Genomic DNA, 27,763 nt, shown 5'->3' on the forward strand with positions numbered 1-27,763 from the left:
CCTGTATTAGAAACTCATAGTAAAACCAGGAATGGATCAAACTGCTGTGCAACGGGAGTCTTATTTCGAGCCCTGCTTTCTTGGGGAGTAGTTGAAATGGACTCCATACTGCACCTTAGTTTTTTGTTTTGTTTTTGGTGTGCAATGCGCTATGGGATCCTTGTAATGAAAGGCACTACAGCAGGGGTGCCCAATCCTGGTCCTGGAGGGCCGATGCCCTCCTGGTTTTTGTTCCAACTGTACACTAAATTGCTTAATTGGACCAATTAAACTTCTAATAAGTGCTTGATTGGTCCAATTAAGTAATTTAGGGGACAGTTGGAACAAAAGCCAGGAGGACACCGGCCCTCCAGGACCAGGACTGGGCACCCCTGCACTACAGCAATGTGAACTGTATTGTTATGAAAACACCACTGCATAGAAAGTGGCCCCTCCAGAGAGAGGCGGGCTGTTCACAGTGGTTTCCCACTGTAGTGTTGGAAACTCTCTACACCCGCGGAAAAGGACCCGCGTACAAGCCTACGGGGAATCAAACTGCAATAACACACAGCCGTGCGATCCCGCTGGGTGTATTGAAGTAGCTGCATTAGTGCTGTTATCGAGCAGTGTGACGGAGTGTCCCAGTGCCTCAGAGAAATGGCTGGGTACATTACTGCACTGAGCAGGTCAGCCCTCTAACACAGGGGATCAGTGGCCTGTCTATAAACTCCACAGACGCAGCTGCTCAGGGTCTGCACAGATAGACAGGCATGAGAGATGAGGGCATTGAATTTCAAAGCACTGGCCCTGAAGAGACTGCAGACTCAGTGTTACAATGATGATAAGTGATGCACTTGCTGAGGCTGAGAGTAAATAGCTTTCCATACTGTTTAGATGTGGCTTTGCATTTTATTTGCTCTCATTCATTCCCAGCTTGGCATTTTAGAGACCAAAAATATCAGTAATACAAACTCCACCAACTCTTATAAAAGTTTACTGTAGGAAAAGCACAGCAAAGTGTAATAAAGCACAGGGATTGCATGGGAAAGCATAGGTAGGCACTGTAAAGAATAGTGAGGTATGGTAAAGCATATAAATTAACATGGCAAACCAGGGTCAAATATGGTAGACGCATTGTATAACCATGGGAAAAGAGCAAAAATACCATACAGAAATACAGTGGTAAACTTCTATAAGGGCATATCTGTAAATATTGAGAAATATATATATATATATATATATATATATATATATATATATATATATATATATATATATATATATATTATTTGTGCACAATTCCTATTGTAATTACAAACAGTAGAATATGCGTATATGTATGGTCTCACTGAAGAATATGTAATAATTGCGAAAGATTAATAACTGTGAGGAGATACAGATTGTGTTTTGCTGCTGTGCTGTTTTGCCTGTCCAGTTGCAGATTGATGCCGTCGTATTATTGTGGAGATATTTCAGGGTCTGCTGCAGGTGAGGGATGACTGTTTCTAAGTGGTTCTGCTCCAACACTAATCATTTTTCACCCATACTGGCGTCCAGCTAAATTCAATAGTGCCTGGAATACGAATTTGCCCATAGTTTAGTACAGTACAGCATAGAGCATTGGGGCCAATTAAAGACAACAGGGCTGCAAGCTGGCATTCCAGTCAGAACCAAATTCAGGTTAATTTCCCTATTGGAGCTACATCATGATTGAAATATACAGCAGCAATAGGGGGGCGTATTACAGAAACAGCCTAACTGCCAATCCTATCTTATCTTAGCGTTAGGACGTCCGAAGTGTCAGTTTAGGGGAATTCGGATTACAGAAGAAGAATTCCTAACTCATTTTCCGATCTCAAGTTTAGTATAGGAAAGAGTGTGTTACAGAAAGTTGCTAACTCGTTCTTTTTTTTTCCTTAACATTTAGGGCAAGGTGGCACTTGTTCTATCTTAGATTTGAAAAAAAAGAAAATCCATAGCTTGTAATGGTAATTCTGCATTTATTTTGAGTAAAATGAGACAAAGAATACATAGTAACAAGTATAATTCTGTAAATTACAGATCCAAGCGCTGTAATTACTGGACATATTTGTACATGCAAGGTAGCCTAATTAAAAAAATATTGCCTGCCAAAACACATGATCAGACACTTTGAAATACAACATAGGTTTACAAACACATGCTAACTAGCTTTAGGCTACAGTGCGCTTGATAATTGAGAAGCAAGCAATATCTGCTTAAAATGTATTCATTTATTTGTGTAGCTATGTATTTATTTATTAATTTTATTTTTATTATACACCCTAAGATGTGATTGAAGCTTCATCCACTTTGCTATCGGTACATGTTCTCACCTGGGAAAGCACAGCTAAAACGACGTCATGACAAACTCCCTGGAAATGTATTTTGTGCACCCCCCCTGCCCCCAGACCTATAGTGCTGGAGGTCAACACAGATCTGAATGGCTCCACTGCAGAACCGCAGGCGCCCTATCGGCCACAGGAGTCGCTGGTTCACGGTGAACCGTGGATTGCCCTGCAGACCCAATCCCTCCCTACCCGGGCGGCGCTCGGCCAATTGTGCGCTGCCCCCTAGGAACTCCCGGTCACGGTCGGTAATGACATAGCCTGGATTCGAACCTGCGATCTCCAGGCTATAGTGCGCATCCTGCGCTCCACCATGTTTCTGCTTTTTGACAGTTTATAAACGATATCATCAGTAGTCTGTATAGCAGAAGCCCTGAATAGATTCAATTAGACACTTGACAGTAAACAGCTTTAATTTCCAAAGACAAAAAAAGTAGAAAAAGTATTCTTATTTTATTATTAATGTTTGTTGTGGTAGTTTCAGTACCCAAGTGAAGAGGAACCAATCACAAAATATATTATTTTTCTCTTTGGTGACGATGTAAAACTAGATGTAGCGCGAGCTGTGACCGTTGTCCCCTTAATTCAGACTTGATCAGTTGAAAACAGACATGATTTAATGTGAGATAGGATTCCCTAATTCAAGTTAAGATAGGATAGAGCACTCAGGAAATTATAGCTACCTGTGACTTAGAAAGTGCTTCTGTAATACCAAGTTAGGAAAAATCCTATCCTAGCAACGAAAGATAAGATAGGAAAGCAATTTGGTAAGTTATTCTGTAATATGCCCCCAGGGGTGCAGATTTGGCGCTAGATTCTCGCACCAGGGTACCTCATATAGTACCAGCATCATTACATTTATGTTTTATTCCTTAGCAACCATAAATGATAAGTTTCTAATTTGATTTGGACTACTCACATGACCCACCCACATACACAGGAAAGACGGTTCATATATATAATACATCATTTTTTTTTTTTTTTATTAAAAAGGAAAACTCCAAAACCACCTGCGATTAAAAACTCCTTTAATGGTCTTATCGGACAACCTCACGGAGCGCTTGGCGAACCCACGTTACACCACGACCGACCCAACAGAACCGAACCGGCCCGCTTCTGCCCAGCTGTCATCATAAAACCAGTAAGAGAACAGTAACACAGCAACACGTTATTATGTTTTATAAAGAACTGGACGGGGGTGGTCAGGCTGCAGCAATAGATCTTGAACACAATGCGAAATATTTACTGTATTATAAAGAGATAACTGTAAGGCAGAACCGTTTCTCTTAAACGTGCCAAGCATTTCCGAGACAGCTTGTATCACTTCAGAAACGTATTCAATTATTCTTTCCACTTTTCTAAGTTGGTTGCCCATGCATTTACATGATAAATACAGTGGTGAGGGATGTGTGTGTGTTCGTGAACAAGTTTAGGAATCCTGTAAACCAGTGGATCTCAACCCCGGTCCTCGGGACCCAGTATCTTCCAGTTAGCGTTGCAACAGAGCTCTCAATTACTTAACTAAACCCTTAATTGAGGCTGCGTGGGCCAGTGGTTAAAGAAAGGGGCTTGTAACCAGGAGGTCCCCGGTTCAAATCCCACCTGACTCATTGTGTGACCCTGAGCAAGTCACTTAACCTCCTTGTGCTCCCTCTTTCGGATGAGATGTAATTGTAACTCTGCAGCTGATGCATAGTTCACACACCCTAGTCTCTGTAAGTCGCCTTGGATAAAGGTGTCTGCTAAATAAACAAATAATAATATTAGGCATTTTTAATTGTTTGCAGCTCTTAAACAGTTGGAAATATCAAGTTAACTCTAAAATCGTTTATGTAACTTGAAATCTGCAACTTTTTAGGTGCTTGGAACAATTAAAAAAAGGTCTAATTAAGCACATTATTAGTTTAATTAAGGGTTTAGTTAAGTAATTGAGAGCTCAGTTGGAATGAAAACCAGAAGGCACACTGGTCCCCAGGACTGGGTTTGAGAGCCACTGCTGTGAAGGGCTGGGATCGGGTATTTTCTCCCCTACTCAATTGGTGTTCTATTTTTTATTTATGTATTTTTTTTTAATTTAATTTCTTTAGGGAAACCCGATGTACTCAGTTCGATGAGGGATGGGGGTGGAGGATTGGGAATCAGGGAATGGGGAGTAAAGGGGGAGGTGGTGGTTTCATCCGGTGCGTAGGATGATGTGCACCCCGGAATCCGTGAACACGGGTCCGCTCATGTCCCCCACTTTCAGCGCGAACGAGGCGTCTTCAAACGGCTTCTGCATCTGCCCTGCAGAGTGGGACAGAATCACAGAATCAGACACACAGTGTGAGAAACCCTGCATCAGAACAGCAGGACTGATGCAGGGCTCCTGCAGCTTAACTCTGTGAACCGCCTAGATTAACGATACAGCCATACAAATACATGATGAACAGGAATGAGGTTTTGACTCATTCCTTATAAATGTTTCCTGTAGAAAAAGCATAGCAAAGTGTAATAAATCAGCGACAGCACGGTGAAGCATTGCAAAGACCAGCAAGGTATGGAAAAGCATGTGAAATGTCATAGCAATGATTTGTGTATAATATAATGGATTTACTTTCTGTATAAACATTCCTTTTCAAAAACAATAACATTATTCACCAAAAAAAATTATATATATAATCCGAGCTGGGACATTTACATTAGTTACCGAGGATGTTTTGGTGCTGTGGCCTTGACTGCTTCATGCTTTTGACTTCATGGTTTTGAGGTGGGCGTGGCTAATGTTATTCAATAGGCTTAACTTGAAATGTGAAATTGTACAGTTTTTTAAAAAGCGCTCTAGCACCACCTTGTGGCCCTTAAGCGTTGGTTCCTAGATTACAGCTGAGCAGCTCCTGGGATGGAAAATCAAGACAAATACCAGCTTGGTTAGCCACAGTGTATAGGTAACAAGCTCAAGTGTGTCTTATTATTTAACTCCTAGTAAAACCAGGAATGGATTGAACTGCTATGCAGTGTGAGTCTTATTTCCATCTCTGCAGCTCATGCAAATCAATAGGATGCGAAAGGTGGACACTATTGGAGAAAGCGAGTGCGTAACCGTCTGTGGTCTGAGAGTAGTGGGTCACTTTTTTTTTTTTAAATTTAGTCGTTGACAATTATTTTTATTATTTTCTCCCAATTTGGAATGGCCAATTATTTATTATTACGGTCGGCTCACCGCTACCACCCCTGCGCTGGCTCGGGAGGGCGAAGATGAACACGCTGTCCTCCGAAGCGTGTGCCTTCAAGCCGACCGCTTTTTTTCACACTGCAATTCACCATTGCAGCCACCCAAGAGCTACAGCGTCGGAGGACAACGCAGCTCTCGGGCAGCTACAGGCAAGCCCGCAGGCGCCCGGCCAGACTACAGGAGTCGCTGGTGCGCGGTGAGCCGAGGACACCCTGACCGACCTAACCCTCCCTCCCCCCGGGCGACGCTCGGCCAATTGTGTGCCGCCCCTTGGGAGCTCCCGTCCTCGATCGGCAAAGGAATAGCCTGGATTCGAACTCGCGACTTGCAGGCTATAGAGCGCATCCTGCACTCACGTGGAGCGCCTTTACTGGATGCGCCACTCGGGAGCCCCCCAGTGGGTCACATTTTACTGGAGACCCAGAACCTCATGTAGTTATAACAGCAAAGTCACTCTGCAGCATAACAGAGTTGCAGAATGAAATGGTGTTCAGAGAGCAAGACAGTTATTGCTAGATCTTCGTTAAAAATGAGTCCACTACATTGTATTTTAAATCATGGGTCTATGGCGTTATTCATCTTCAATAAGGAAATACTTACTCCGAACAGTACTACCTACAGCTATTGCCAAATGTTTTGCATCACCCTAACAAATTTTGCTTCATAAAGTCGAATGAAACCTGCTGAATAATGTTATATTAACATGCTGAATTATATACCGATTTCTAGTTTTCCATATACTTAACAAAAAACGGACAAATTGAAAAATGTGGCATTTCGAAATCTAACATGAAATACTGTACTACTGTTATGGCTTCCGGCAGCGATAACGTTTTGTAGTTTCTTTCATTATATGATGTTAAATAAAATATCTAAATAATGTTATCATTTAAAATAATAATAATAATAATAATAATAATAATAATAATAATAATAATAATAATAATAATAATAATACTCAATAATAAAATTCTAGGTGATGCAAAAGTTTTGGCCAGAACTGTACATGTATATTCAGTGTCTTTTGTAAAAGAATAAATAAAAAAAGATATAATAAAAACCATGATGTTGCTTCCAGAAGGGATCACGTCTATCTTTCCATGGTAAACTGAGCCTGGCTATCTTCACATGGTACACATATGAAAGCTGGTGAGGCTTGTAACTCCTGAACACCTTGTTGGCTTGATCTGAAAATGTGAAACGGCTTCATACTGGTGGGAGACTCGACGAAGCACAGTTCGTTTTCTCGTACCTCTGCCAAAGGACCCCAGATCGCCACCATTGCGAGCGGAGCTGCAGTCACTGAACTGAGAGGCCAGCGTCTCAAACTCCTCGTCTCCAGACTTGATCTTCTCGATGTACTCTGCAAAGAGGAACAGGCACAACCTCGCTTTAAACACACAATTCCATTTCCAGTTCCTTTTTTAAAACCAATTCCTTGGAAGGAACTGAAGTTTATATTTTGGAGATGTAACTGTCTCCTTACAATTCCACACGTTAAAAGTAAAGGAGATAAATTACATTTATTATAGATAGATAGATAGATAGATAGATAGATAGAGGTAGTGGACAAAAAAAATGGAAACACCTGGGTAAATGAGGGACACCAAGTATATTGAAAGCAAGGGCTTCCACACAGGTGTGGCTCATGCATTAATTAAGCAAATAACATCCCGGCATGCTTAGGGTCACGTATAAAAATGCTGGACAGGCCTGGTTGCCTATAATTATGGCTAGCATGGCTGCAAGAGGAGACCTCAGTGACTTTGAAAGAGGGGTGATTGTTGGGGCGCGTTTGGCAGGAGCTTCAGTGACCAAGACAGCTCAACTTGCTGATGTTTCACGAGCAACGGTGTCTAAGGTGATGTCGGCATGGAACTCCGAGGGAAAGACATCATCAGCAAAGGGCAACAGCGGGCAGAAGCGCATACTCCAGGATCGTGATATCTGTGCATTAATTTGAAGTGCAAGGCAAAAAGGACGAGCAACTGCAGATCAATCGACTGCAAATTTCAACCTGGGGCGCGAGCAGCCAGTTTAATCAAAAACGGTCCGCCCAGAACTCCACAGAGCGGGATACACTTTACATTGGTGTTTCCATTTTTTTGTCCACTACCTACCTCATATATCGAGAGAGAGAGAGAGAGAGAGAGAGAGAGAGAGAGATTTTTGTTATCTCAGACGAGTGGAATAACATGCACTAGTTCTGAATGTGTCTTTGATTATATTCCAGTCCAGTGGTGTGCTGCTGAAATTGAGGACGGAGCTGCGTGTCGGTAGTTCAAATAATACTGCCACCTAACGTGCTTTATAACAACTTCAAAATTGTCTGAAATCATTTCAAAGTTCTATCGTTTTGATTTGTAGCCCTTTCATTAATACTGCCAGAAATGCCAGTTTCTGATCTGACTGCGTCTGACTTATCTGAGCAGCCTGCAGCCCTTTCATTAAAACCGCTAAAGGTAGGAAACAACACAGGATGTAAACTGACTGACTGAGCTCAAGGGTCTAACGAAAGACGGTTTGCAAAGAGGTCATAAACAGAGCTTGAAATGAATCTGCGTCGAAGCATATGCTGGCAATGAAAGTAAAGATCTGCCAGGGAAAAGAATCCCTGAATTCACTGATTCAATATATATATAAAAAAAACAGGCACACATTTTACTGCTGTTTATTTTAAACATATACTTGCGGTATAAACAGAACACTGAATGATCGTTGGTGGTATACAGTTTTTATTCCCCTTGGGAGCATGTCCTTACATAGAGCTGCTGGGGCTTATGATTCACTGGGACATTCTGCAGTGGATAAAAACCGTCTGCCACCAACGATCAGTCATTATCATACATATGTGTTTGCTCAAAAGAGCCAACGTTTCGGTGTGTTTAACACCTTTGTCAAGGGAAAGCGTGATTGAAAACAAACAGTGGAGGTACTTGCAGGCTTTTGATGCCATGGTAACTACACTCACTTATTTTTATTTAAATCTATTTAATGTGTTTGTGATGTCATTTACTACATATTTAATGATGTAACAATCTACTATTCCTTTCTATTTAAACCTTCAGGCATCGTGGTTTTGAGTCTATTTATCCATTTATTTTCCTTTATTCTTCTACATTGTGCATGAACTAATCTTATTCTTGTGAAAGTACAAATTGTAGGTATCTATCTATAGATTCACATACCTGATGTGTTTGAAATACAGTCATCTTCGGCTAAGAGAACACCCCTCGGGAAGCAAGCGAAGTGTTCTCTTAGCCGAAGTCCTCTCCAAGACGGACTTGACCGCCAGACACAATATGAATCAACAAATAAATCAATATGTACCACCTGTCATGACACACATGCATCAACATATGAAACGAACAGAATAAGAGAAAACAAACAGGCAAGTGTATGTTAATAAACTATAATAAAGTAACAAACCAACGTTAATAAACTGTCAACCTAAACACAGCACCCCTACACATGTTAAATGCAGCAGCAGCAGCTCTAGATTCAATATGAATTAAGACTGAATAAACCATTTGAATTTAAGTTTGAGGATGACGAGTTATCAGGTTGCAAAAGAGTACTGTATCAGTTGTGAACGAATCGCTAGCGGTGCCAAACAGGTGTTCTTTTAAGCGAAGTTCCTGTTCTTTTAACCGGAGCATTTGTATTTGGAAAGAAAAGGCTGCTGGGCCACGGTCCGAGGCTCTCTACTCACCGTGTATCAGTTCCAGGGCCTCCTCTTTGGAACGCGTGATGTTCTCCTCTCGCCAGGACGACGGGCGTCGGGACTGGCTGTGTTTGACCAGCAGGTGGGAGCAGCGCACCTTGTCGGGCTCCCCCTTCCCATCCGCCGCCCCGGACGGACGCTCCCATTGGCTGGCATTTGTGATGTGGTTGAAGTAGTACACACGGCCTGAAAGGAGGGATGGAGGACGGGTGGGGAGGATTGGAGGGGTGAGGAGGGATGGGACAGATAGATGAGTGAGGGGAGAAGAGGATGGAGGAGAAAAAGGCGGCAAATAAAACTCTGGTTAGATTTCATTTGATGCAGTGGTTCCTGCAGTCAATGTTGTGAATCTGTAATACTGCAACAATGAAACTCCGTTGCAATACAGCAGCAAGGGAGCATGGCATTAAAATCTACTGCTGTCGCTGTCCACTGTTTTCGTGCCATCTGATAAATCTGTATTTCAATAATGTCGTTTCTGTCTTCTTTTGAGCATGTAGTTTATTATTAATAGTCCAGATGCCCTAGACCCTAAGAAAGTTATTTAAAGGGTACATAAGGACCTTTTCATTTTATTGTGTTACATGTTCCCATGTGTTGCTACGACTGTTTACGTAAGGTGTGTGTATTGTTTTAATTATTTTAATTTATTTTCTTTTTACATTTTGACCACTTTTTTAAACTTTTAAATTGCATTCCACTGCCTCAAGATGGCTTCCCATGTACCGGCATGGACCTCTCAGAACTACATTTCCCATCATCCTCCTGCTCAAATATGTAACAGAGATGGATTTTCGCTTTTAAATCCGGCCCTCCGTCCATCTCTCCTCTCCGTCCCCTGCTCTCTAGATTTCTATTTTAAAAACCTGGACTCGAAGCATACTGCATGAAGCATGAAGTCAGATCTCATTAGCGAGAACCTATCTATATCTGTAGTGTTCACTCAGATTCTAGCTAGTGTAACAGGCAGTGTTGAGTGATGCACTGCCGTTATGGACGCAGTTCCGTCAGTAAAATGAGATGAGGTTAAAAGCTCTAGAACCACGAATGCAGACGAGCCCGGACCTTTTGCATTGTGGTTAAGGCGCTCGCTTGCAGTGCGTGGTGTCACCGCCCTGTTACACCAGTATCAAATCAAGTAGTATACGGTTTTGGATTACATAGATAGATAGATAGATAGATAGATAGACAGATAATTGGGGTCATTTCCCAACTGCTATCAAAATTGTAATTCGCAGTATTAGTAAAATAAGCTTCTCGCAGTGGCAACACATTACTTAAATTGTGAAGTCACAGTTTTAGTTAATTATATTGGCTTCAAATGTAAGCAAATATATCAGAAATGTGGCAGCAGTGTGGAGTAGTGGTTAGGGCTCTGGACTCCTGACCGGAGGGTTGTGGGTTCAATCCCCAGTGGGGGACACTGCTGTTGTACCCTTGAGCAAGGTACTTTACCTAGATTGCTCCAGTAAAAACCCAACTGTATAAATGGGTAATTGTATGTAAAAATAATGTGATATCTGTATAAAGTATAATCTTGTAACAATTGTAAGTCTCCCTGGATAAGGGCGTCTGCTAAGAAATAAATAATAATAATAATAATAATAATAATAATAATAATAATAATAATAATAATAAATGGATTTTAATAAGGAATTGAAAAACAGGAATTGACCACAACCCTGCAGGCATGCATGTATATATTTAGGAAGTCGTGCGTTACTTTGTTCTACGGATCAAAAAGAGGATTCCTTCTCACGGTCAGCAATTAACACCATGTGTTGCAAAAAAAAATTCTAAATACACACGAAATCAAGTATATACTGCATGCAATACTGCTTGGATAACATAGTATTCTACAGCTAAAACTAAAAAACGAGTATGGGGAAACCTGAAAAGAATGCATCATGAATTAAACAGATGCCAAGTATTCTATCCAAGTTACACGCCACCGTGCTGCGTTCTTAAAGAACCGGACCTCGTTGGCTTACCAGTTAGTTTACATCGCCTTGAGGTGAGCTGCGGAAACACACGTCACCTCCCTTTTTAAAGCATTTCAGAAACTTCTCGGGCAGCGTGCCTTAGCTGAATGTGTGCGTGGTTGTGTCAAAGCCAAGGCCTGCATTGCGATGGAGTGGGCGTCGAGATTTTGTTTTCATGCCCATTCAGTTCAGAAGCTGTCAGCACGCCCCTTTATGAACGTATTTATAATATTTGAAAAGAAAGAATAAGAAAAAAGCAGTCTCGTTTTCAAGCAACATGCATTATATAATATATATATATTATATATATATATATATATATATATATATATATATATATATATATATATATATATATATAAACACACCTATTAATATAGACCAAAATGGTGGGTGCATATTATAATTTCTAAAAACGAAAACAGCATACATCGTACAATAATAAAAAAAAGAAATGCGTACCATATCAATTCTGACATGGTTTCAGAGAAAAACGTGCAAAGTCTTGAAGGAGTAAACGCGTTGCATCGTGTACAGCACAAATTCAAATTTGCATTTCCAAAGTGATTCAATGCGTGTGACGAGACTGCGAGAGATGTATGCACCGCACGCCCTCGCTTTTCCTGCATTGAAATGGAAGCGACGCGGGATAATTTTACAAATAAATACTGACTTTTTTTTTTTTTGCATCGAGGAGTATTTGTATTCACGGCATCCCCGCTGTAAATCACAGTTTTTTTTGTTTTAATATTTTACCTGAACTCCGGCTCTGGCGTTTCTCCCAGCCTGAAGGTAAACTTTCATCATCTGCCATTTTTTCTGCATTCATTTACAAAGACAACCCCATTCACCGCCGGAACTGTGTTTATAACTCGACGCTTGCAAAGTGACTGACGTGCCTTTCTCCAACCCCCTTTCTGCTCCAGCAACACATTTATCCAGTATAGTTCAACGCCCACCAAAATACAACGAATGCAAAACACACCAGACTGAAAATCGTAAACAAACCACGCCTCTATATAAATTGTCGCAGTGTTTATTATTGCCCTGAATAATTTATAGTTAAGCATTATTTAGAATTTAGATTACAAGAATATAGTGGATGAACATTAATAGTATGCTAAATTTTAATCGCACAGTGGTTAGTAGTGGTGCGGGCTCTGGACTCTTGACCGGAGGGTCGTGGGTTCAATCCCAGGTGGGGGACACTGCTGTTGTACCCTTGAGCAAGGTACTTTACTTAGATTGCTCCAGTAAAAACCCAACTGTATAAATGGGTAATTGTATGTAAATAATAATAATAATAATAATAATAATAATAATAATAATAATAATAATAATAGCAGACACCCTTATCCAGGGCGACTTACAATTGTTACAACATATCACATTATACATTATTTCACATTATACAAATATCACATTATTTTTACATACAATTACCCATTTATACAGTTGGGTTTTTACTGGAGCAATCTAGGTAAAGTACCTTGCTCAAGGGTACAACAGCAGTGTCCCAACTGGGGATTGAACCCACAACCCTCCAGGCAAGAGTCCAGAGCCAAGGCCTAAATAATGTGATATCTTTATAATGTGAAATAATGTATAATGTGTATTATGTGAAATAATGTGATATCTTGTAACAATTGTAAGTCGCCCTGGATAAGGGCGTCTGCTAAGAAATTATATATATATATATATATATATATATATATATATATATATATATATATATATATATATATATATAACGTTTTGTTGAATTGTTATTTTTTTAAGATAAGTCTTTGTTGTAGTTATTAGGTTATCAAACTTAAAAATGTTCAAGTCAGAAAAACAAAAAACAAAAAACAATGTTCTTACACTAATTCCGATTTAGCAAAGTATGCGGAGTTGCGAAGTATGAAACTGCATCTCAGGGTTCGCCATATTGGCTCCAAATGCCCTATAGTTTACCTTAAGGTTCGGCTCACTGTTAATCCAAAATGGCGCCAGTTCTTTAACCGAAGAAACTGGAGCCATTCCACAAGCTTTGGGGTCTCGGGAACTTCTTACGTCATTGTCATTCACAAGCCCCACTGTGATTGGCTGGCGAAACCGTCATTCCATCGATAAAAGCATCTTAGTGGTGGTTACCGAAGTTAGTAATAATTTGAGGCGGCATCTTCCGGTCAGTGCGGTATTGGAGTGGAAGCGTGTGTGTTTATAATTTTACAGACTATTTAGTTTAGCGTAGGTGTTATAAAGAAAATATCGGTAAGTATATGGGGTAATATAAAGCGTGCGTGTTTATTTAAATCTTAAAAGGGTACATTGTAGAATTGTATCATATACGGAGCGGGTTCGTAGAAATGACAACGTACGTGTAGGCTATATATATTATATAATATATTTTTTTTTACTGTTAAATACTGTGTGTCATATGTTATATGTTATGCAATATAATATAATAGTACTATATTTCACTTACAGAAACGTGTTTCCACCACGGTATCCGTCCCTTTCTTCTTTAAATATGTTTCAAGTTGATGGCGCAAAAACGTCCAAAAATATAAAACTGTTTGAGCGAGTACTGTACTATTATTTATTAACAATTATTCAGCAATTTTAATAGTACATTGGTCACTTTTTGTGTAAGTAAATAACCTCGCAGAGAGAGAGGAAAAAAAAAGACGTTTCGGACAAATTCTCTTCAGCTGTGGAAAGAGCGAAGTAAACGTGTTCTGTATTTCCTCCCTCTTCACTGCAGGTTATTTCAGAATGATTGAGGTTGTGTGCAATGATCGCCTGGGAAAGAAAGTCCGGGTCAAGTGCAAGTATCCTTTGTGAACTGAAAGAGAATCGTGGGGATGACTTTATACCAACCAAATACTTAGAAACAAGTCTTATGCTTAAGATTTATGGAGTCCCATTTAACTTTGTTGTGTGTGTGTGTGTGTGTGTGTGTGTGTATATATATATATATATATGTGTGTGTGTGTGTGTATATATATATATATATATATATATATATATATATAATACACACACATACTGTACATATGTATTGTTATATGTGTGGGATGGAAAAAAATCCACTACAGTAACTGCAGTTGCAATGGAATTCCAGTACATTCTATAGTCTAATGAACTACATTGCAGTTATAATTCAGGGATGGAAATGAGACTCCCATTGCATAGCAGTTTGACCCAATCCGGGTTTTGCTATGAGTTTAATAAGACACACCTGAGCTTGTTACGTATACACTGTGACTAATCAAGCTCCTAGTAATCCTGGAATGGGTGAAACTGCTGTCTTATAGATTCTTAAGCTAGGGGAACACAAAGCCACTGTGGCTTGAAACTTGATTTCAGGAGTCTCGGTTTCAGGCCATTGCATGGCTCACCAGGGAGACTTGAGCTTTGATACAGCAATCGTGCCTCAACCTAGGTCTCCTGGAACCAGGGGCTGTATTACAGAACAATTTCCTAACTTGCTTTCCTATCTTATCTTTCATGGCTAGGATAGGATTTTTCCTAACTTTGTATTTCAAAAGAATTTCCTAAGTCAGCAGTGTCTACAATTTCCTAAGTGTTTCCCCCTATCCTAACATTAGTTAGGAAATCCTCTCTAACGCCAATCTTATCCGTAAACGACTGATCGAGTCTGAATAGAGCAGGTTACAGCTCGAGCTTCAGGTAACTGTCACCAGAATATACCTGTTTTTAAATTATAGCGTCTAAACTCGATTCAGTTGTGACAAAGAAACACAGGGCTATAAATTTTACTCTGGAAGAAAATAAGGATTTGATCACAGAAAAAATACAATAAAATCTAGTTAACAACAATACATAAATACCGCTATTTAAAAAAAAAAAAAGCCATACTTAATCAATTTCAGTCATGAACACAATTTTAATTAGGAATGCCAACACACAACAATTTATCACAGGCTAAAATAAAGCTACAAATAACATTATTTTGATATGTTCGTGCCTCCGGTGTGAAAGCGTGTATAGATCATTTTGTACATTAGAGGCCAAACTTGTATTTTTCATATATATATAAATGTATAGTTACATTTATAAGCCGCTGATTTATAGTTCAATGGAGCGTCTCACTGTGTAATACAATAACACGACAGAATCAACACAGGATACTTCATATCTTATTACTCAGTAAAGTTTCAAATATCTATTAATCATAATCACAGACAGTAACTTATGAGTGCGTCAAACTCCAACTCCACGAACCACCACCTCGGGAGGTGAGGCTAGATCTAGACGTTACACGTAGCTCAGATATACTAATGGATCATTATGGTTCACTATAGAATGTGCTGTATATAATAAGACCTAAATGCCCAGAAATATTTGTGCAATACAAAACTTAATCGAAAGCACAACAACAATAATAAATGTGCATCATTTTTTCTTTTTGTTTTTTTGCAGGGTTTGTTCAGATCTTGCAAACTAACCATTTTCTTTTTCTAAACGACAGATAGGAAAGGTTCCCTCCCGAGTCCTAAATGTTAGGAAAGAAACTAGGGAAATGACCAAGTTAGGAACGTTCTGTAATATGCAATCTGAAATTAAGATAGGAAAATAAGTTAGGAGAGCATTTTCTGTAATATCAACTCTCCTAAACTTGTAGTTAGGACATTCTGTCTCTTAAGATAAGATTAGAATGTCAGTTATGGTGCTTTTGTAATATGGCCCCAGGTTTCAAACCTCTGTGAAAAAGTGGCGTGATGTTCCCTCAGCTTTATATCCATCCCTTGATGCGTTAATGATTCAGAAATGCTTTAGAACAATTTGTATGTAACACTTTAATATCTTGACTTTAACTCTTTTGGTACCATTTACAGTTTTAATTTCCAGGGCCCTGCAAACAGTATGAACTGTAATAAAAACAAACAGCGAGAGAGCAGCTGGGAACCCTTGATTTTGGGGTGTGGGAGGGTGACCGTGGTAAACTGAAAACCACCTGCTTGTCTTCTCAGTTGATATACTTGCAATTGCATAACCAGAGCTCTGTGATGGCTCTCCACTGGAGGAGTTAGTCTCTTTTTTAATTGAATGTCATGACTAGTCTTTCGGGGCGTCTCTTCCTTGACCCAACCAAACAGTTCGGAGGACACCATCGGTGACCTGAAGAAGCTCATATCTGCACAGACTGGAACCAGATGGGACAAGATTGTCCTGAAGAAATGGTGAGGCCCCTTTCATATAGACTGCATCTCTTACAGCTACCAGAGGTGACACAGGCATGCTGTGCCATCCAGCTTTCTGTACTGAAAATGTGCACAGACTTAACTACTAGTAATGTACTCTGTCCAGCACAGGGAACATTTGGGGGGAATCTAGTGTTTACAGACTGACATGGGAGGAGAGGGACACTGTACTATCTAAAGAAAAAAGTTATTTGAAGCCATTATTTTGACCAAAACAGACAATAAACTTAGAGTAAGTAGCGGGGTTCCAAAATAGTTATACACCCCCACGTGTTGCTACAACTGTTTAAATAACGTACCTGTCATTGCTTTTTATTAACAACTCAACAACTTTTTACACTTAAGCTGGTTCAAAGCTCTTTTCAAAATGTCTGCTCTAGTGCACTGGGGTGTGAGATCTGTCCTCTAAATCACTGCAGGAAAAGTGACTTCCAAAAAAAACACATAGTAAATGTCTTTTCTGTTCCGTACCACATCGTGGCTCGTTGTTGCTGTGTTGCCTGTTTGACAGTGTAGGTAATAATCTTTATGCTATCAGTGCACTAGAGCGGACATTTTGAAAATAGCTTTGAAACAGAACTTTAGTGTAAGTGTAAAAAGTACAGGTACATTATTTAAACACTTATAGAAACACATGGGGATGTGTAACGCTATATTTTTTGGAACCCCGCTACTTACTCTTTTTTTAAATGTACAGAATTAAAAAAAAAAAAAAAAAAAAAAAAAAAAAAAAGTTTAAGCTTGTATTTTGTTTTTTGTTCATTCTCACATGTGGCTTTTTTGTGTACCAAGCTGAAAATCTTACAGTTAAAAATGACTTTTGTAATATTTCATATTTTTATCATTGCAGGTATACGATATTTAAGGACCACGTGTCATTAGGGGACTGTATCCTTTTTTGTGTGTGTGTGTGTGTGGCTGAATTTATGTTGTCTGTGTTCCTAACAGGTAGGCTCTGTTCCTTTTAGTGAAGATTAACTGGATCTCAATGAATGCTGCATATGGGGAAATCGGTGGTTCAGTGTGCATTAGCCTCTCAGCTCTGTAGGCCTGGGTTTGAATCTGGCTCTGGTCACAAGCTGAAGGAGTTTGGTAGTTTTCAGCCTTGCCCAGGGTGGATGCATGCCCACAGCATAAAACTACAGCTGTGGCCAAACGTTTTGGTTCACCTACTCGGACATAATAAAAATAAACTATATGAACATAATTTCAATCTTTTATTTAACATCATGTAGTTAAAGAAACTACAAAATGATATTGCAAAAGCCTACCGGAAGCCATAATAGTAGTGCAGTATTTCACGTTAGATTTTGAAATGTCACATGTTTCTATTTTTGTCAGTTTTACATTTAAATGTATGGGAAAACTACAAAGCGGTATGTACAATGTTAATGTAACATTATTCAGCAGCTTCATTGGACCTTTTATAAAGCAAAATGAGTTAATTCTGTAGGGTGATGCAAAACGTTTGTCCATAGCTGTACCGTGCAGTAACCAGACTCTGTCTGAGAGAGTCCCTGTGCTGTATGGCAGAGTTGCTCAGGTAAGAACTGAGGGGGTGTTGCTTGCAGAGCTGTGAGGGGAAGCTCCAGTGCTGCTGTTACCTTACTTTTCAATGTTGGAACTATATATATAAAATTCACTTCGGTGGAATAAAAACCCTGTGCCCAATACTGTTGTTGGTTCCTATTTCATTTTCCAAAAGTTTCAACGTTCGGATTAATCACGTTGGAACCCTGAATTGGCATGTTTGTAACCAATCAGCAAAGCTGTAAAGTCCTTCATCGTCTTTTTTTTTTTTTTTTTTACATTTGTTTTTTTATTCCTGCAACATGTATCTCTGTATGAAACTATATGTGTACAACATTTCACTCCTTGAGGTGCACAAGGAATTGAGCGCTTGTTCAAACGGTTTCTTCCTAAAATACATTTGAGAGCGACTCGAGTATCACGAGGAGGAAACTGACCATTTTGATGACCAGATCCAATCTGTCGGTTAAACCGTGTTTCGTGCAAAAATAAGAACGTTGGCATCGTTTGTATTTGTGGGGACACATACGTCCCTTGTACCGTAAAGGATTAATGCATATTTAAAATACTGTGAACAAGTACTGAATGTGAAATAAACTAGCCTGTACTTCTCCTGCATAATTTTGACAATGCTTAAACATTTAGGAAAAATGCTAAACGTTAACACTTGGCTATCATTTAAATCTAAACTCTCCACTCCCCTCTTGTATCCAATTGGTGCCAGATGTTTAAAAAGTAGGTCATTGTTTGTGATGGATCTTGAAACGTGCACGTAGCAGTGTTTTTCACATCCTATTTTTTCAGTCGCAGCCTGGTGTTGTGGAAATGTATTATTCCTTAACTTTCCTTTCACACAGATGAAATCCACGATGGGATGAACTTGGAGTTATATTACCAGTAGACCTACAGAACCACTGCTGTGTATCGCTTTCCTTTCACCAACCGTACAAACTGGACAAGCTGAAATCCGAGTGTATCGCTTTATATTTGATAATACCGAAACAATATTGTAAATTGGGCAGCTTTTTTCCTCCATTTTTTTTAATTAATATGTTGTAGCCTAGCAACACTCTTGGTTTTGATTTTGTTTTCAAATAAAATCTGATAAATAATTTGCGTACTATTTGTGTGTGTGTGTGTGCGCGCGTGCATGTGTGTTTAAAATGACCACTGTTTTAATTCAGTCCTTCAGGACATGTTACAACAGACCATCAGTGTCACTGGAAAACTTCACACAATACAAGTGGAAGGTAAATTATTCAATTCATGTATTTATTCAAAAGCCCTTGAGCATTTTATAACATCATAAATCCTGGCGTTGCCATGTGAAATACTGAAACATAGTTTTCTTTGAATTTGAATTTTATTTTGAGTTAGATTTAATGATTTTTTTTTTATTGGTAACATTAGCATTCTGCTTTCATAAAATTGTGGGGGAGACTTTTTTTTTTTTTTAAATACAGTAACTGGTCAAATTAGCTCTTGCATTAACATTAGTTGGTAGTTAATTTAACTATTTTACTTTTAAATCTATCTTCCTATTTACAGTTGATCAAATGAATTTGGCCCACTAGTCTTAAATGTTTTCACTTGTGTGCAATGTTGGCTAAGTGGGGTTACAAAAATAGAAAGAAAAACAAGGTTGACTTAAAGGCTCTGAATTCTACCAAAAGAATGTGTGGAACTAGTTTTGTAACATTACTGTGTTTTCCTTTGCATATCCCCTGCAGTTAACCGCTTCATTAAATAGGGTCACGCTGTTGAAAGCTCTGCCCGTTGAGTGCAGGCGCCACTGTCAGTCCCTAGAGGGCGCTGTCCACCTTGGAAATGCAGCAAGAGGCCATTATACCATACAAAAATAGTTTCTGTAAAAAAAAAAAAAATAATAATAATAATGAATAGTAATCCATCTTCTGGCCCTACATACCTGACAAATATAAACGACTTGTTGTCACAGTAACACAATTAACAGCTAGCTTGCATGAAAGTCGTTATATCAGTGGGCAGCCTTCTGTCAATTGCAGTCTACAAATCAATCGACAGTTCCACTTTAAATATATATATATATATTTTTTTTTTACTGCTTTTCAAAGATTTATAAACTTTCTGGTGGTTTATTTTTCTAGCAGATATTTATTGTTGCAAATTATTTGTATGGTGTATTAACTTACTGTGTGCATTTCCCCCCCCCCCCCCCCCCCCCCCCAAGTGATTTATAGTGTTATAAAACAAGTATAAAAGACTTAACAAAGGGACGTTTCAATGAATTGAGTATACTTCCCAAAAAAATTACAGAAACTGACTGCTGAAAAAAAATGGAGGAAACAAAATTATATATATCTCTATCTATCTATCTATCTATCTATCTATAGAACACCATTACATCATGTAAGAATAAATCATGAATTTGAATGTAAACAATAACAAGTAGTTGTCATGCCGTCAAAAACCTATAAATACCTCCAATGTTTTGATTCAAACACAGGCTCCCTTGAGAAAGATATGTACAACATATCGAAACGTTGGGCAGCTGGCTCTTTTTGAGTTATATAGTGTGTGTGTGTATGTATGTAATGGCAACTTTTATTACTCCAAAGCAAATACAACACGAGTCAACAAAGGTAGGTCTTCAAACAGACAAGTATTGTTCTTGGGTATTGAATGATTTGGTGACGCTGACCTGGATTGAGGATAGATTGAACGCAATAACCAAAGCCTTTTTAACTGTGGAATTTGCACCATTTTTTTTGGGGGGGGGGGGGGTGAATGGGGAAAAATAATCATGTTACAAATAGTGTGGACACAGGCAACATGAAGACAGTTGAGAGAAGGACTAGATTGTATCTTACATTCGGTTGCAAATAAAGCAAGGAAAAATACAAATTAAAGGTTTTAAACAAGTAAGTAACATTTTTTTTAAAAAATATTCTAATGCAAACACTAATGTTAGGTTTTTCTAAATCTGATTTTCTGTAGTCAGCACTGTCTTAAAAAGCATACCCCCCATGTAAAATAAAATTGCACCGAAGTTTAACTAAACTTTTAAATAAAAAAAAAAAACCTTTTTCCTGCAACCATTTTTTTTTATAATCTTAAAGGGCTGTTTTTCACAGATCAAGACTAGCACAAATCTTGGACTGGTTAATGTTATTTTAGGTAAAGTAATCTAAGACTAGTGCTAATAGGGGCCTGTGAAACCAGTCAAAAAAGTATACACTGTAAAAACGTATACGTAGTTTGATATACAATACACAGTGCAGAATACACGAATGCATACAATATGTTATGTACTCAAGAGTTTAAGAAAACACATGATCTGAATAACTCACGCACTGAAGCTTTGTGCATGGATCTCACTGTCTACCAATAGGCACAGCTGCCTTGTTAGTGCTGTCAGAATACATATGCTAAAAATAATGATTGCATGCCTTTAGAAAAGATGGATCCACATACAGAAATAAAGCAGTTACAATGATCAATCGGCAGCAATTTCTCCATAGCTGAAAAGTTTAGCATAAGATGAATGTATTCTGAGAAGGATATGAAAGTGACCCCTTTCGAATGTTTAAGAACTCGTTTCTTGAGAAGTACTTATAAATAAATACATTATTATCTTTAACTCGTTTTTAGAAGTCATCTCCATATGCCATTGTGAGTTTGGGAAATATAATTATGTTTAAATATAATATTGTGTTATTATATTTTTAAATAGCATATATATATATATATATATATATATATATATATATATATATATATATATATATATATATATATATATGCAATCTTATTATTATTAGTTTATTTAGCAGACACCTTTATCCAAGGCGACTTACAGAGACTAGGGTGTGTGAGCTATGTATCAGCTGCAGAGTCACTTACAACTACGTCTCACCCGAAAGACGGAGCACAAGGAGGTTAAGTGACTTGCTCAGGGTCACACATTGAATCAGTGGCTGAGGTGGGATTTGAACCGGGGGCTTCCTGATTATAAGCCCTTTTCTTTAACCACTGGACCACACAGCCTCCTTATAATACAAACATATTGTCAAATATATAACTAACATTCATACATGTATACATCTAGACCCAGACCAAGACATTTAGTGAGAATTATCACATAATAATAGGAATAGTGTGATAACAAATGTTACAACATTTTTTTTTAAGTTTATAATTGTAGATATGCAGATTAGTCCTTATTTATCATAACTAAAACAAAGTTAACCACACAGTTAAAACACCCAGCCTTCGGAATATTGTCTTTCTCCAGCACTGTCAGAATGCATCGCTGTGTAGTGTAGGCGTGGTCAAAGCTGTTTTGGGGGTTCGAATAAATCAATAAAAATACAAAAAATAAACGTTATCTTTTATTTTATTAAACACTAAATTGAGTTTGTGTATTTATTTCTTTGTTTGTTTGTCATATAAAACATTTTAACTAATGTAAAGTTTGTACGGATCAATTTTATTCTAAAAAAAACCCCAAAACCTGTCTATATACCATTCAATTCAAATTAGTTGAATTATTTAAGAGAGAGAGAAAAAAAAAAAAAAACTGGTCCAGTAGCGTGTAAAACCATGTAAAATGTCGCCTCATACTGCTGTATTCCAAATCTACATGTCGTATTTCTGAGCGAAACGATGTAAACTTAAAGGAGTCAGACCGTCTATTTGTTGCGATTCTGCACAATTGATTTTAGCGCTCCGGACCAAGTAGGGGAAAAAAAGAGACACTGTGCCTTTAAATATTTAAGGATTCGTGACGCGAAGCTTGAGGAGGATCCCACGGTGCTGTGAGTCTGGAATTGATCACTGAGTCAGAAAGAGACGGAGCTAGTTTGAAACAAGGAATGCTAAATATAAGATGTTCGCTTGAAACTTATTGCATCAAGGACGTGCAGTAAATGTATCGAGCTCGGCCGCTTCTCATGTACTAGCGCCAGCAGGACTTGTGGGGACAATCGGAATATCCTTGAAGTTTTTGTGTGTGTGTGGATATAATAATAATTAAAAAAACAAACATATTAACAGCAGTCCTATCGGGATAATCATGGATTGGGGTACGGAACTCTGGGTAAGTTTTAAGTTGTGTTGTAGTGTTTTTTAAATATATCTTCTCCAGATGCTGTTTGCAATTCAATATACGGTACAAAATCTGTATATATATATATATATTTTTATTATTATTATTTAACAAAAGCGCCGAGGCAGAGACAATACACAGCAATGTCGAGAGAGCGGTCACAACCGGAGCGACGTTTTCCTTCGGCAAAGTTTCGGATTGTCTGGAAAATTACAGTTGTTTTTTTTCACCATCCATAGCTGATAGTTTTTCGTGCAAAAAAAAAAATTGAGAGACCATTTGTAAAAGCGTACTCTAGTATTATGAATGCTGTATAGACAGTAGTTTTGTTGTATGCAAAAACGTATTATGAAGTCCTGCTAATACCACCTCAATTTAGGTCAAGTTAGCCATAACACAAACTACAACCCTACCAAACCCAGGGCAATTACATGTTGCTTGTAAACCATTGTGTGTATGCAAAAACATGATGTCATTTTTAACGTTTGCCAGCGACCTTCATTTAAATAGTTACTTAATTATCGTCATTTGTGTTCATTTATCTTGTGACTGTTTGATATGCAAAGTTTGACGGGAATCAAAATATCGCACAGTATAATCTTGATAAGATTTAGCAGGTGTGATTTATATATTAGCACATCACAATTGCATAGTCTATGTGTCTCCAAGTCATCCCGAGTTTTCTGGTATTGAGCTATTGTATGGTATTTTATTGTAATTTTATATGGTGAGTGGGGATTTTTTGGTAAGAGGCAGTTTTGCAGTAGTAGCCCATAACCTTTTTTGGCTAACGTTTTTGTTTGTTTGTTTGTTTTAGGTCAAGCCGATGTATTTTGATAGTAGTGCGTCTATAGCCGGAGCACCATGTAGGGTTTTTATATAAACGTTCTGTACATTGTTACGCGCGTGGGATCACCACACCACACCACACCACACCACACCACACCACACCACACAATACAATAACGTAATAACTTATTGATGACGCTCTGACACTAGGCCATGGATTTTTTTTTTTTTTTTTTTTTAAAGTACAAACCTAATGTCGTTTATTTATCTATGGTGTTTTCGTTTGTATGCTATAACAGGTTTTGGTGCAGAATTAAGCTCAGGAGGACAGCAGTGAGGTCTGATTATTTGAAGTCCTGAGCTGAGGACATCACCTCATTCTTGTCCGGAAATAGTGACTTTTTACTACCTAAACTTGTACTGACCGCACAGTACAGAAGTGTAGAGAAAAAGTTATCCTTTAAGTGGACCACCTTACCTAGGCCATTTAAACCAGTGGTTTTCAGCCCTGGTCCTGTGTCTGCTGGTTTTAATTCCAACAGAGCTCTCAATTACTCAACTAGACTCTCTATTATTATTATTATTATTATTATTATTATTATTATTATTATTATTATTATTATTATTATTATTTATTTCTTAGGAGACGCCCTTATCCAGGGCGACTTACAACTGTTACAAGATATCACATCATTTTTACATACAATTATCCATTTATACAGTTGGGTTTTTACTGGAGCAATCTAGGTAAAATACCTTGCTCAAGGGTACAACAGCAGTATCCCCCACCTGGGATTGAACCCACATCCCTCCAGTCAAGAGTCCAGAGCCCTAACCACTACTCCACACTGCTGCCCTGAAATGATTGAAATTATAATTTGCTTAATTAGGCCTTTTTAATTGTTTTTCGTTCTTAAAAAGTTGCAGATTTCAAGTTACTTTTAGAATGTTACAGCTAACTTGAAAGCTGCAACTGTTAATAGCTGAAAATAAATTAAAAAGGTCTAATTAAGCAACTGATCAGTTCAATTAAGGACCTAGTTAAGTAATTGAGAGCTCAGTTGAAATGAAAACCAGCAGACACGGGGTCCCAGGACCAGGGTTGAAAACCACTGATTTAAACCAATTGCATTATATTATGGCCTTTTATATATATTTACATTCCAAACACAGCGATCTTATCGGAGTAAGACAAGAAGAGAGAATGCATTTGGTTTAGTCAACTTGTAGCGTGATTATCGTGGCTTCACGTGGAAACTGACTGCAAGGCGCTAGTGGAAGACTTGTACAAAGACTTTCCTTTAGTTTGCAAAGAAAAAATGACCCTCCTCATACTTATACAACTCCAGCAGAACGCGAGAGACGTGTTTTTTTTTGTTTGTTTTTTTTTTTTTTCAGATATTGTTAACATTCCTCACGTAATCAATTTAACGCATTTCCGGAGGGAACGTTCTAAATAAATTCTGTGTCAAAAGGCATCTTGTCCTTTTTTTTCTTTTTTTTTCTCTTCAATCAATCCAACGTCACGCACAATTCATTACAGAGATGCAACTCAACACCCGTGGTTTAAATCGGTGGTATTATATTTAGTGCATGTACTGTAATGCGTATTTAATAGGTTTTTAATTTATTATGACTATTGTTGTTATCATTTCCTGTAAAGTTGTAGGAGGGAGCAGCATCTCATCTCTGCATTCCTGGGTGTGAAGATAATTGGTGCAGTGACTTTAGTGATAGACTACAGTACAGTGACACTTCAACCACAATTGAGCACCTTTACAAAAAAATGTAGTCGTTGCCAATGGTTTTTACTACGGTTTTCTCTCCAGTTTGAAATGCCTGATTTATTGTTTTTTTTCCGGAGGCTGAAATCCTCCGAAACGTGTTCCTGCCAATCCGTCATTTTTCACACTGCGGATCCACAGCGAAGCCACCAGACCTGTAGTGCCGGAGGACAACACAGCTCTGAATGGCTCCACTGCAGATCTGCAGGCACCCTGTCAGCCACAGGGGTCGCTGGTTCATGGTGAACCGTGGATTCCCCTGCCGACTTAAGCCCTCCCTACCCGGGCGGCGCTCGGCCAATTGTGCGCCGCCCCCTAGGAACCCCCGGTCACGGTCGGCAATGACATAGCCTGGATTCGAACCTGCGATCTCCAGGCTGTAGGGCGCATCCTGCACTCCACACAGACCGTCATTCCAGCCTTTTTTCACGAATACATACCACACTGCACAGTTACTTCCTTTATTCTGTGAAATAATACTGCAGCGTATCTTATTTTGTAAGGCACAGATACACATACACAAAAAAAATTCAAACCGTCTCCCCGTTACTCAAAGACATTGTCAGTCTCTTGTCAGTTTTGTCAGTTTACTGTCTGAGGAAGGGTGGGTTAGACCGTTTCAAGCAGGAGATCCTGATCATTCATAGCCAGTGTGGCAGTGGACTGTGTTTACTGGAAGACTAGTTTCCTGGTCAGTGCTGGGGAATTTAGGAATTTGAATCTTTGCAATGTTTTACGTCTAGGGTTACACCCTCTGGGGTGTCGCTGTGCTGCAGTGCAGGCGGAGCCGCTAGCAGTCACATGACGGCTTCACAGCACAGATCTGATGTGGTGCACTGGGGGTCAGTGTACATGGTAGGGGTAGAACAACAGCTAATTTGATAGAGTCGAATAGTTGAGGTCAAACTAGTATGTCGACTGGTCGCCACTTTTGAACGCACTGTTTCTTGACGCTGTTTGTGCACTCTGTTCAAAACTTTAAAATTACTTATACATGTTCTAAAACTGAAATGTCGTGGTAACTGATTGCAACCACGACTGAACTCCCATCCTTCGTGGGTGCAAAGTGAATCAACTAAACTAATCCCTTAAGTAGCCTTTGGATAACCCCCCCCCCCCCCCCCCCCCTACTGTAGAGTAAACAAATGCTCGCGGTCCGAGTTAAACCTGCCACGCTAACTGAGCAAATGTAAATGGATGAAGACTCGCAAGTCTTTGCATCTTTGCTGTCTGTAAGCAGACACCTTTGCAGATGTTTCTGGCAGTGTGTGCAGACTTCAGCCCATGGCAGCTGTTTCAGCATTGACTGGTATTTGGATGGTGGAGGGTCAAGCGCTGACCCTCGCACGCTTCCAGCTAGCCCAGTGTTTTCCAGTCCCGGGAAATCTTAATTACATCAGCTGTGGTGTTCCATTTTCCTTGTGCAGACTTTCACCGCTTCCCTGATCATCGTGCTGTTGAACTTTTCATACCGTGAAGCAGCTTTTGGAACACGACCATTCTTTCTTTATCCCCGATGTCCACTTAGTTTAACACAAGCTGTGCCGTTCGCCTTCTTTAATTTATATATACCTAAAAACAAACTAACCGGTACATTGCGCTCAGATTTACTTGTCCTTTTAGGAGGCACCAAAGCCGTTCCCATTTGCAAACTTGTGTGGCTTGCAAGACAAATTGTGACAGCAGACCATTGCAGGGGTGGAAGTAATCCTCCCATCGCATAGCAGTTTGATCCCTTCCTGGTTTTGCTAGGAGTTTATTAAGACACACCTGATCCTGTTACCTATACACTGGGGCTAATCAACTGGTAGTAAAACCTGGAATGAGTGAAACTGGTATGCAGCAGGAACCTTCTTTCTATCCCTGCATTGAAAGGAATACTGCTAGTCCATTAACAACAGTGGGCACTGGTGATATATTCTGTGTGGGTACTTTTTTATTTTTACCATTGAGAATGGGCCGGCTGCAGGGTACAGCTCATGCACCAGGCCCTGCACTAGTTCTGTATTTACTGTAAAGGACGTCCACCTGTTTCTTATTTGATGGCAAACAGCTTAGTTCTGTATTTTTTATATCTTGCCCCAGGCACTACAGTAGGC

At 39.0% G+C, this 27,763-nt stretch overlaps 3 protein-coding genes across 6 annotated transcripts in view; 2 read left to right on the forward strand and 1 right to left on the reverse strand.

Moving 5' to 3' along the window:
• Window positions 1-2,740: 2,740 nt before the first annotated feature.
• LOC117965631 (peptidyl-prolyl cis-trans isomerase NIMA-interacting 1-like) lies at window positions 2,741-12,177 on the reverse strand. Its single transcript, XM_034910495.2, has 4 exons — window positions 12,019-12,177; window positions 9,269-9,466; window positions 6,809-6,919; window positions 2,741-4,628 (listed from the first exon to the last, which is right to left on the reverse strand). The coding sequence occupies exons 1-4, from the start codon at window positions 12,089-12,091 to the stop codon at window positions 4,519-4,521; spliced, it is 492 nt and encodes a 163-aa protein (XP_034766386.1). The 5' UTR covers window positions 12,092-12,177; the 3' UTR covers window positions 2,741-4,518.
• A 1,201-nt stretch (window positions 12,178-13,378) lies between these two features.
• Window positions 13,379-19,117, forward strand: LOC117401999 (ubiquitin-like protein 5). The gene is made up of 5 exons (XM_034002788.3): window positions 13,379-13,518; window positions 14,012-14,078; window positions 16,371-16,454; window positions 17,326-17,363; window positions 18,863-19,117. The coding sequence occupies exons 2-5, from the start codon at window positions 14,023-14,025 to the stop codon at window positions 18,904-18,906; spliced, it is 222 nt and encodes a 73-aa protein (XP_033858679.1). The 5' UTR covers window positions 13,379-13,518; window positions 14,012-14,022; the 3' UTR covers window positions 18,907-19,117.
• A 3,642-nt stretch (window positions 19,118-22,759) lies between these two features.
• The window catches only part of LOC117402079 (cdc42-interacting protein 4 homolog), a 48,281-nt gene continuing 43,277 nt past the window's right edge, over window positions 22,760-27,763 (forward strand). For 2 of the 4 annotated variants that reach the window (XM_034910503.2, XM_034910504.2), the window contains exon 1: window positions 22,761-23,082. In XM_034910503.2, the coding sequence (XP_034766394.1) occupies window positions 23,059-23,082 (24 nt within the window). In that variant the 5' untranslated portion in view covers window positions 22,761-23,058. Of the gene's footprint in view, window positions 23,083-27,763 lie in introns of all 4 variants that reach the window. The other 2 variants (XM_059008232.1, XM_034910505.2) reach the window with 2 other exon arrangements.

Source organism: Acipenser ruthenus, chromosome 36, assembly GCF_902713425.1.
Source record: "Acipenser ruthenus chromosome 36, fAciRut3.2 maternal haplotype, whole genome shotgun sequence".
Classification (NCBI taxonomy): Eukaryota; Metazoa; Chordata; class Actinopteri; order Acipenseriformes; family Acipenseridae; genus Acipenser; species Acipenser ruthenus.

What these genes read in the sequence shown, in the direction of transcription:
- LOC117965631 (XM_034910495.2), bottom strand. Translation starts at nt 12,091, where the DNA reads ATGAATGCAGAAAAAATGGCAGATGATGAAAGTTTACCTTCAGGCTGG. An exon ending in ACGCCAGAGCCGGAGTTCAG is followed by an intron (nt 9,467 to 12,018) that starts GTAAAATATTAA and finishes CCCTCCTTTCAG; the next exon opens with GCCGTGTGTACTACTTCAAC. An exon ending in GGCCCTGGAACTGATACACG is followed by an intron (nt 6,920 to 9,268) that starts GTGAGTAGAGAG and finishes TCCTCTTTGCAG; the next exon opens with AGTACATCGAGAAGATCAAG.
- LOC117401999 (XM_034002788.3), top strand. Translation starts at nt 14,023, where the DNA reads ATGATTGAGGTTGTGTGCAATGATCGCCTGGGAAAGAAAGTCCGGGTC. An exon ending in AAAGTCCGGGTCAAGTGCAA is followed by an intron (nt 14,079 to 16,370) that starts GTATCCTTTGTG and finishes CCAACCAAACAG; the next exon opens with TTCGGAGGACACCATCGGTG. An exon ending in AAGATTGTCCTGAAGAAATG is followed by an intron (nt 16,455 to 17,325) that starts GTGAGGCCCCTT and finishes TTATCATTGCAG; the next exon opens with GTATACGATATTTAAGGACC.